Source organism: Sprattus sprattus (genome assembly GCF_963457725.1).
Source record: "Sprattus sprattus genome assembly, chromosome: 11".
NCBI classification, from domain to species: domain Eukaryota; kingdom Metazoa; phylum Chordata; class Actinopteri; order Clupeiformes; family Clupeidae; genus Sprattus; species Sprattus sprattus.
The window spans coordinates 14,311,892-14,323,751 of NC_137909.1; the positions used below are offsets into that span (position 1 = coordinate 14,311,892).

Consider the following 11,860-nt stretch of genomic DNA (forward strand, 5'->3'; position numbering starts at 1 on the left):
TCCTGCATATGCCAGTATATGAACATTAGCTCGGTGCACTAGGGAGGAACATTAGATTAGACTGGATGAAATTGAATTAGATTGAATTGCAATGATTGATGAAGTCCACTGGCTCACCGAAGACTGGGACTACACACAGACACCTTGTCTCCACTTTTGACAGAGAGAAATAGAGACAAGAGAGAAAAAGATGGAGAGAGACGAATTGAATAAGTGAAAAGACAGGAGGAGGGAGAAAGTCATCTTCATATCCCTTCATTGTCACCATCGTTGTCGCCACCTCCGCCCTATAAAAATTAACACCAGGCCAACATGATTGACTGACCACTGGTTTACCGGAGCCTGACTCCCTCGATTGTCATCTTTCTCTCTCTCTCTCTCTCTCTCTCTCTCTCTCTCTGTCTCTCCCTCTGTCTCTATCTCTCTCTCTTTCCCTCTCTCTCTCTCTCCCTCGATTGCTCATTATCCCTTTTCTCCCTTTCTCCCCTTCACTCTCACCCACTCATATTCTCGGCTCTCTCTCGCTCTTCTTCTCTCTCTTTCTCTCTCTCCTCCTGTCATTCTCAGACTATCATTGACCCTTTCAATGTCAGAGCTTCCCCATTATTATCGCTCTCCTTCATGTCACCTCCCTCTCTCACTCTCACTCTCTCTCTCCCTCATCCTTCACTCTTCTCTCATCTCCATCCCTCTCCTCTGACATTATGTGTGCCATACAGGAGCTCATTACTGTTTAACTGCTCTAGAGATGCATGAATATGTGTGCTCATTAAACAATGTGTGTATGTGTGTAAGAGTGCATATTTGCGCAAGCATACTCGTGTGTCATTGCAATATATGTATAGAGTTGTGTATGTGTGTGTGTGTGTGTGTGTGTGTGTGTGTGTGTGTGTGTGTGTGTGTGTGTGTGTGTGTGTGTGTGTGTGTGTGTGTGTGTGTGTTTGTGTGTGTGTGTGTGTGTATGAATTTGTGTTCATGTATGTGTGCGGAGGAGGGGAAAGGTGTCAGTGTCTTCAATGAAGACTTGTGCATTATGCATCTATGTCTGCTTTGGGGAGTGAGGGGACTTTATACATGTGTGTGTGTGTTTGTTTCTGTGTGTGTGTGTGTTTGTCTGTCTGTGTGTGTGTGTGTGTGTGTGTGTGTGTGTGTGTGTGTGTGTGTGTGTGTGTGTGTGTGTGTGTGTGTGTGTGCATGTTTGTGTGCGCACGCATCCAGCAGCCTAAAGATCTGGCACAGACACAGGCTGGGAGTTTCCAGAAGCTAATTACCCACAGTTCTCCTCTGTGCCGGGTTGCACGGCAACCTACTCACAGGAGGATGGGGAGCGTATGGGGAGTGGATGGGGAGCGGATGGGGGGGCGAGACTGCTAAAAGCAGAAAGGAGAACAGAATCCAAGAGAGAAAGAATGAGAGCGGAAGAGAATGTAGGAACAATGGGTACATGCAACAAGGTGGGGCAGACGCAAGATCAACAGCTGAAGAGGCAAAGAAACAAGGAAACAAACAGCCACACAAATGAATGAACAAAGAAACACAAAAATAAACAAGCAGGTGTCGAAAGGGTGGAGATGAAATGAACTGAGCCTGGAGAAAGGGTGGAGAGGCGGAGAGAGATGTTAATGAAAGAGAGGGAGATGGGGGATGCATGAACAGAGGATGGATGGACATTCAAAGACCTCACTGGGGGAGGGACCTGAAGACAAAGCAGGGCCAACGCCCAGAGCAGACAGCGTGACATAAACCTAAACCACTGCATTCAGCTGTGAGGTCAGATACTGAGAGTTCAGAGCCAGCAACATCACAGAAACAATAACTAAATTTATATCACTCTCACTGCAACCTCACAGAAACATTAACTATATCACTCTCACTGCAACATCACAGAAACAATAACTATATCACTCTCACTGCAACATCACAGAAACAATAACTATATCACTCTGACTGCAACATCACTGAAACAATAACTATATCACTCTGACTGCAACATCACAGAAACAATAACTATATCACTCTCACTGCAACATCACAGAAACAATAACTATATCACTCTGACTGCAACATCACTGAAACAATAACTATATCACTCTGACTGCAACATCACTGAAACAATAACTATATCACTCTCACTGCAACGTCACAGAAACAATAACTATATCACTCTCACTGCAACATAACAGAAACAATATCTATATCACTCTCACTGCAACATCACAGAAACAATATATCACTCTCACTGCAACATCACAGAAACAATAACTAAATGATATCACTCTCACTGCAACATCACAGAAACAATAACTATATCACTCTCACTGCAACATCACAGAAACATTGACTATACTGTAATATCACTGTCACTGAAACATCACAGAAACTTTAACTATAATATCACTCTCACTGCAACATCACAGAAACATTAATTATAATATCACTCTCATTGCAATCTTAGACAAACATCTGCTTGACCAGCAGCCACCAAACTCACAGATGGAAAACAATGCAGGTTATTGGAGTGCCAGCAATACACACACTAGGGTATATGCAGTGTTCCAATATCTGAAAGTCTCCACTATGCCATGAGTGCTGTGGAAAGCTGTGTTTAGGTCATTGGTGGTGCTGTATCAGTAAATAAAACAACCTGAAAGTCTCCACTATGCCATGACTTCTGTGGAAGGCTGTGTTTAGGTCATTGGTGGTGCTGTATCAGTAAATAAAACAAACTGAAAGTCTCCTCTATTCTATTGGTGCTGTTTAAGGCTGTGTTAAGGGATCCTGCTGAAGGGATCTACCACAGGTTCTCTCTAGTCCATCAACCACAGAGAGGAAGAAGGGAGATGAACGAGTTGGTGTCATGAGATAATGTACACAAAAACACACACCAATGGAGCGTCCTTAAGAACAACAAGCTGTGCAGGTAATACTTCAAACAGGCGTACACACACACACACTCATAAACACGCATGCACCATTGACTTAAACCACACACACACACAGACACACAACACACACACACACACACACACACACACACACACACACACACACACACACACACACACACACACACACACACACACTATTGACTCTAATCCTTCATTTAAACACTCAGTCTGTGCTCCTGCTGGATCTGCCAAGAAGAGGACAAATGAAGCATAAGTAATGCCAATTTATTTCCTAAATATCCCCAAAATGTATTTATAAAAGTACTCTATAGTATTATAGTACCAAATGAAGCCTATTTCTCTTTCGACAGAGACAACTATATTCTCTTCCATCTCCTTGAGTCCAATGAGAACTGTTTACTGTAACAGTGACATCACAGAGTGGTGTGTTTACTGGTCCCCCTCTACTGGACCAGAACCAACTCCATCAAACCCAGAACCCCCCACAGCTGTGATATCATGAAATCATCTCTGCTGGTGACTGGAGGACGAGACAGGGATGACTGCTGATGAGGCACCTTTATAATAGGTAATAAAATAACAGAGCACACACACCACCATTGTATGGACACATGTACATACAGTCATCCACACCATTGCAAACACCATGCAGGAACACACACACACACTCACACGCACACGCACACATATAAACACATACACATACATACGCTAGCATTTTAACACAAGGTTTACATACACAATACATAGATATGGCAAACATAGATATTTGCATCTGAGATTAATAAACCGGCGTGTGTTTGTGTATATGTGGACGTGTGAACCTGTTTGTTGTTTGTATGTTTGCATGGTCTTTCTCTCACTCTCTCTCTCTTTCACGCACGCACGCACGCACGCACGCACCCACGCATGCACACACACACACACACACACACACACACACACACACACACACACACACACACACACATCTGGACAAACACAAGCAGGACAAAAACCCTGTCATGCTCCAAAAGCCCAAATTAGCTCCAGTCCTCTTAAAGCACGAAACATTATTTAATTTATATAAATAATATCAGCTTTCTAATTGTTTTCAACCTTGGAAAACCCCTTAAAACTCATACTAAAGCCTCTGTGGAAAAGGTCTTTCCTAGAACTTTCCTAAAACTGTCAACTTTTAAATAGAACTGAGGAGGAACCTAAATGGTTCTTGCTTCCTTATTTTCCAATCTAGAGTATAGGAATTCATTTTGTAATATAATATTTAATGGATGCAACTTTAGGCGTAGTTCCTGCTGTAAGGTTGCTGTTGATGAACATTGGTTCTCTAAGATGGTCAGTCCATTATCAGGTTTAGTCTATTATCTGCATGAGGAACATAACAACTAATACTGGACCTTTAAAATGTAACAGCACTAACAGATTACTGAGGGTTCAACAAAGAGCCCAACAGTTTACTAGAACTATCAATTCCAAGGCCTCCATAGAACCCGACGGAACCCTCATGTCAGCCTTACCTCGCACATCTGCGGAGAACCGGGCAGAGTGGCGTGACACGAAGAGCTTGAGCTCCTGGTCCAGGTTGCAGTCGATGAGGTTCGTGTCCCATGAACGGATGCCTACAGAAAAGCACATTTAAAAACTCAGTGATGCAGCAGTGTTGTAAACGTTAAAAACAGGTTAATTTAGGCAACGACTATAAAAACATTGTATCATTGAATCATATTAAATGTTTGAAATATTTCCACCACTAGGTTTTCCTCAGTCATGCAATAACCAAATCTGATGAACACCTGACAGGTCAAAAAGGGGCTTAAAGATCACGTGTGGAGACATTTCTATATTTTGCCTCTGGCTCACCTTGACCTATGACCTCTGCCAAGCCAGGGTTTAAGTGTGCACAGCTTTTTGTTTCTCCCCCTATCATTCAGAGAGTGCATCTAGGGTCACTGTCACCCAAAATAATTGAAACACGTGCTATGTCACTTTATTGGATTACCACACACCCCACACACACACACACACACACACACACCATCACCTGTCACTGATCAAATGAGCAACGAGAGTTCTGACTGGTCGATATTTGGAAATATCTATAAAAATGTTCAGAGGCACGGTGCCTGATCTGATGCTCTCGGTTGAGTAATGATCAATTGGGTTCCTTTGTCCATCTGAACAACTCTTTCTCCCCCTGTCAGAAATACAACCTTCCGATTTCAAAAACATACTTACATCCCAACACAAACTCACACAAACACACACACACACACACACACACACACATACGCACACACACACACACACACGCAGACAGATATACACACACACTCACAGACACACACACACAGACAGACACACACACACACACCATTAAAAAAAAGAGAAGGGATTTCTGGTAAAAAAAGAGAGAGAGAGAGCAGAAAAATGCAGGATTAAAATGTAAATCGGAAATCTGTTGGAGCTGGAGAGTTTGAGGACAGGATCATAAAAGACTCAGCAGGCCATTATAGGATATGGGGAAACATACTGCCCTATAAAATAATCTCATACTTAGCATTTCTACCTGCAGAAATCCCTCAGTAGAGAAAAGATCCAGGGAATGGCATTCTACAGGGCTTTTTTCACATACACACACACACTGCCTGAAGGAAAAGTGAAGAACATTATTATTCACAAGCATTATAATACTCAACTACAGTGTTGGTTTTAAAGAAGCAGACCAACTCTAGTGCTATTAATATAGGAGTTTGTATGGGGAATGTGTTTGGGGGTTTGCATTTATTAAAGCACACGGCTTCTTTGTGGCAGAGTCGAGGTGCTTGTCATTTAGACTCCTTTGAGCTTGGGCTCATACACCACAGGATTTCTCCTCTATACTGAGCAACAATTTTCAAGTCAGCAGCTGAGTGAGGCCCTGATCTGGCCCTGATGTGGCCCTGATTCGGGCTGGATCAAATGTGACTGAAAGAGGAGAGACCTGAGCAGGGTGTGGCATGAGGCCGAGGGGACCTGAGTCCGGCTCCTGCTATCTGATCAAGTGACAGATTGATTTCCATTTTGTCCTTTCAATGGTTTTCTGCGTCTGTCTCTGCCTGTCCTCTGGGCTCTGAAACAGCGGAACCCCCGGCTAACAGTGGCGGAGAGACAGGGGCACAGGGATGTGGCATAAGATCGCCAGACACATGGCTGTTCCAGAATCAGCGATTATGTGTGTAGGCTATTTCCTCCTCTCTACATCCCGAGCAGCACACAAACCAATCCCGTTCATGCTCTGTCTGTGCTGTGATAAAAAAAAACATTAATGTGACTTAAATAGACTAAAATAAAACTGTGTGTACGATGGCCACGTGTCTGGCTGGAGCTGTTTGTCTTTGAAGTCGACTAGTCATGCTGCGACGTTCTATGCGCCTGGGTACCACTTCCCCACATTCATAAAACACATCACCAGATTACTCATTTCCTCAAAGGACAGTTTGGATTGTTGTTCCTTATTAGGGTAATTTCAATTAAATGCCTTTATAATAGTCAAATTACTACATTTCCAAACTGAATTTTAACTTATTGGAAAAAATTATAAAAACATTCTTGTTAATAAATACCTGTAATGGAGTTTAACTAAATTGAGTGAGTGAGTGCATTTTGGAAGACAGGGTGGCATGAAAGTAAAAGAAGACATATATTTTATAGAGAGATGTTAACAAAGGCCTAAATGTATAAATGTAGATGATACACTAACACTGTAGCATTCTACATACTACACACAGATTTTTTTTCATGTAATGTAAACCTTACTTGATTAAACAATGACATGGCTTTTTTTTTTTTTTAATTAGACGAATCAGACAGTACATGCATCAATAGACCGTTGTCTGGTCTAGCTTCTGTTGTTTTTGTGAGTTGGGCCTACTGCATGAAAAAAATAATGGTGAAATAAATGTGGTTTTCACATAGTTACATTCAGACAGCGACAAAAAGCATTATTGAGTTAAGAGAGTACATACAAGGCACTTCCCTATTTAGTTTTAAGTCTGAGCAAGTGATGACAATTGCTGTCGCTGAATTGCCTTTCGAAGCAGAACAGGCCCCCTTTGACTTTCCGTACAGACCGCAGTGCGGCCTCGGCCACGCCCACTAGCCGGTATCGGATGAGAGAGAGACGCGAGATAACAAGAGATGCTGAGCAACAAGAGCATCATGCCAATATCGTATTATCAGCTTGTCGGATTCACTATGCTATATTACGACTAACGATAGCCACTGGAAATGCTTTGTTAAGATATGCGAGCTTCACCTTGCAAAACAAGTTAATATTTGCCTTTCACAATGATGACAGCAGCCTGTACACAATCACAGGCGTACCTCTCCATGAAAAAAAAGTGATTAAATATTTCGGGGACAAAACGAATTAATTCAGAAGTAGGGCAATATCTATGTAAACATTTCAGTCATGAGAAAAGCCTAGACAAAGGACAAGTAGAGCATGACAAAAGCAAGCAAAACCCAAGGTGTTGCTCCGTACACTGACGCAGACTCAAAGATGCTCCGTCTTTCTGACGCATGTGTAATTAAGATGCTGAATCATTCCCCACAGCTAAACAAAAACTCAATCACGCATGGGAGGGACTGACAACTACACAACTACATAATTGCATCGGAGTTATAAGGCGCGATGCGTTTCACACATAGGTGAACATACGTGCCGAGCGGCAGCCCAGTCCAGGAAGGGGTTCCGAGACCTATGGCTGATTGCCATTTGCTTGATTTTTACTGGAGTACCTGCAGATCGAGTTATCAAACAGGGAGGGGCTGCGCTACTCTTTCCATCACTCTGCACTAGAAAACAATGAGCTAGTGGCTATATCCAATCCAAAGTGAGGCATGAGTGAGGCACATAGTCCCTTGTGAAATCCACAGAAAAACCAAAGGTCCTAAAACATATGTTGCTGGAACACAAACTGACATGTAATGCCAAAGTATGATTGAAACGTAAACACTGTGGAGATACAAAACAAGACTGGCAATCCGAAACTGCGATCGGATTTATATACACCCAGCACGGCGTGCTTGCTTTCCCTTTGCCCAAACAAAAGCAGCGGTTACCTTTTAGCACTCTACCTAGCGCTTTCTTACCTTTTTCAATGTCTGCAATGCCACACCGCAGATGCTCCTCGCTAACGATCTCACCGACCACCACCAGCAGATAAAATCTGCTGTCATCAAAGCGATAGGAGAGGTTAGACTGGGATGGGGATGACATCTTCAAGGTGCTGCCGCATAAGGGCTCTGTAATGTCTGCGGATTCCACGAGCGTCGCCATCCTCTCGAGGCGCACGCACTCCCTCACTCACGCGCACAACACACACACTCAACACACTCTCCGCCGGTATGGTAGGGGCGAGAACGGATGCCACCAGTCGTACAGTAAGAGCTTCAGAGGGAGTGGCTCGCTCTTTTATACCGTCAGACACCGCGTGTCACTGAGTTCAGCAACACGGAGAGGCACGGGAAACCGGTGTGCGTGCATTCGTTGGTTCTCTCGCCCGATTGATGTAATTCGCGTCAAACCAAATCAGCGGAAGCCACTCCGCATGTATATTATATCGCGTGTAAACACCAATTGCATGCTGTTACTTCAAATTATGCAAGGTCAAAGAACAAAATATTAAGTAGATTTGTCTCAGAAACTTAGAATAACATTTTGGGGAAACCCTAGAAGGGTGAATAAAGACTTATTCTGCATTGTACATTGGCGTTTTGAATTTGAACAGACTGCTCAAGGTTATCAGACTGCATCAACTGGTAATCCAAGCAATTGGTAGCAGCGTGATCTCTAGCACTCTGGAGATTATTGGACTACTGTGGGTTTAATTCCAAGTGTAGACAGCAATGACAAGAGAGAGGCATGGTGGTGTTTCCATCAAACCTCAGGTATATGGACGACCTCTCGGTGGAAAATAAACTCTGTTGACACCTACAAAAGAGACACCTCATGTAGACATACTTAACACTTCCTTACACACCAAGCTGGGTCAAGCTGAATCAAATCAAATCGCTACAAAATCTGAATCAATTCATGCTGCAGTTCCTATTGTTGTCTCATTTTTTGAACACCAACAAACAAGTCAGTGAGATATATGAATGCACTGCCAAAATCTAACAGTGACTTTACCATAATAAGTTTCAACATCATGTTCTACTCACACAATATGTTATAATCTCTTAGCCTACATCTACAGTGCAAGAAAGGTATTCATATCCTCATAATTTACTGTAGATGCACAGTGTGGCATTGCTACAGGCATACTTTGTGAGCTGGCATACAGAAAAAGATCCTCCCTTCAGGGACTAATATTCCCTTGTCTGTCCGTTTCTGTGTGCTCAAATGGCAATGAAATGGTCCCCTACAGAGCGATTGAACCAGTAAATGAAGCCTCTCTCACACACACGTCTCTTGTGGGTGTAAATTGTGTTATGAAATGCACCAAGAGGTGTGCACTTTGCAGTAACAGAACTCCCCAGGGAAGTGGACCAACAACATCAGCTTACTGTAAACACACAAAACGGAGGGGTTTAGAGATGCTGCTGTCACATATGCAGGACAAGATAAAAACATCTGAGCATCTGGGAAGAAACTTGAAATGAAAATAAAGAAAATTGGATATGATGTGATTAAAGTATAATGTAAGAGTCAAGGAAAATGATTGATAACTGTAAGTACTATATCTATCTATCTACCTATTTATCTATCTATCTATCTATCTATCTATCTATCTGTCTGTTTGTCTGTCTGTCTGTCTGTCTCTCTGTCTGTCTGTTTTTTATATTTATAATTTATATATCTGTCTGTCTGTCTGTCTCAGTCTTTTTATATCTATTATTTATATTTCTGTCTGATCTGTGTTTGCGCTTTTGTTTCTGTTTCTTCTTTCGTTGGGTTTTCCCTGCCCAATCCACTGTCATTATATGCCCTTTTATTGGTAAAAATCTGTTTCATTCATGCACAGAGCCCCCTATGTCTGTGTGAAAATTGAATGAAGAGAGAATAAGACATGACTTTTAAAGGGACATCAAAGCCGATACCAAGTAGACCGAGCCTACACAGAATGCAGAATGTGTGTCACAGCCTAAAATAATCAATGTGGTTATAATTGAATGTGATGGAAATAGAACTTTGTTGATTAAATTAATACATTAATCACTGTTGTAGCACCTGCAGCCACCAGCAGGAGTACTGAAGATGAGGTAGGCCATGCTCTGTCTTGCTTTGATGATATAATTGTTGGGTTGTTGCTGTTGTTGTTGCTGTGAGATTTTAAAGCCGGCTGGCATTGATCTGGCCTCAGTATGGCCCTGATCTGTCCCCAGTATGGCCCTGATCTGGCCCCAGTATGGCCCTGATCTGGCCCCAGTATGGCCCTGATCTGGCCCCAGTATGGCCCTAATTTGGTCCCAGTATGGATCCACCAGCACAATATGTGTTTCAGATCTGAGTCAGCATTTAACAAAGTGTATAGTCCTTGGCAGCAGAGCATCTAGAGCAGGCAGAACAGAGCAGTCATCTGGCAGCACCCCACAGTCACTGATGAGATGCCCGGAAATGCTCCCATGGCAACCTTGTTACTGTAAACGAGAGGGTTTCTGAATGTGCTTGCAACTGCAACTACATGAGGTGGCATTATGATAAAGGTAAAGGACTGGTATTTAGCAGAAGCTTTTATCCAAAGCGACGTAACAGACAACCTGCAGCGATCGGTTATCAGACCCCGGTCAACCGGTGCAAGCGGTGACACTAGCAATACAGAAAAGGAATATACTGTCACTCACATACACTGGCTGCATTTGTCTTTACTTGGCTAAGAATGTATTGCCTACCTGGAACAATACAGATAGACTAGCCTCAGTCAAAGTCGAAGACTTCAGACGAGTATATTGTTTATTATTTTCAAACATTTTAGTTTTTTTCTAGTTGATTTCCACAGTTTACAAATATGTGGAATTGTGAAGAACTAATCAGGAAGTCCTGCAATACCCCTGCTGAAAACATCCTCTAAGGGTGCATACCTGCAAATGACCTGTAAAAGAGAGCTGCAGTTGACCAATACTTTCCTCTCCTTTGCTTCCCAGTATTTGCATTTGTGAATGGGAGTGGATGAATGGGCCTTCTGGCAGTGGCTCTGGAGGATGTTTATAATCAACCCATGTATCAGACCTCCACATTAATGTTTAACACCCAGACCAGACTTGGTGTTCTGTCCTGTCCAAGGCCTGGAGTGGATGATGCAGCCTATCAAACATTCATAACCCACAGCTGAGGAAGAGGTGGCTCATCAAATATGTAACATGCTTATCTTCATGCAGCCAATCATCATCAGCTGAGGTGTGTGAACAGGGGCCCGGATGGAGTGGGCCGGGTTTATGCTCAAGGGAGACGAAGGTGGAGAAGGTGGGGTTTCCTTGAGATTTATGAAGGGGCAGAGTCAGAGTCATGTTCAAGAAGAAAGTGTCACAGCAAGATGTCTGTTAAAACGGTGTACGTACCGGTGTAACAGGCCAAATTAACCCCTTCCCAGATTAAACCTGGGTATACTTTGGCCCAGGCCAGAGTATACCCCGGGGATAAACTGTCTTTGGCCAAACTATACCCGGGGGTGTAAAATAGCCTAGGCCAGACTATACCCCTCCAGGCAGGGCCGGTCCTTCCTATAGGCGACAAAGGCGGTCGCCAAAAACTGTGCCTAGCAAAAAAAAAAAAAATATATATATATATGTATGCGCCCCTTCTATTTCTCCAACCAATATTTACACATGAAAAAATACATTTAACATAAGGGGAAAATTAGCCAAACATCTAAAGAGGTAGGGGTGTTTAGAACTCCCTGAGATGCCCAGACATGCAAGAGACGTCCTAACAAACTTTAGATGAAGTTCAAGCACTCTGCACTCTGGAC

At 42.9% G+C, this 11,860-nt stretch overlaps 1 protein-coding gene across 1 annotated transcript in view; it reads right to left on the reverse strand.

Annotated features, from left to right (window-relative positions):
• Positions 1-8,229, reverse strand: part of map1b (microtubule-associated protein 1B) — a gene marked incomplete at both ends in the record, with an annotated part of 32,793 nt that extends 24,564 nt beyond the window's left edge. Inside the window, 2 exons of the mRNA XM_080847307.1 lie at positions 4,427-4,528; positions 8,043-8,229. Coding sequence (XP_080703433.1) covers positions 4,427-4,528; positions 8,043-8,229 — 289 coding nt within the window. The remainder of the gene's footprint in view (positions 1-4,426; positions 4,529-8,042) is intronic.
• Positions 8,230-11,860: the final 3,631 nt, after the last annotated feature.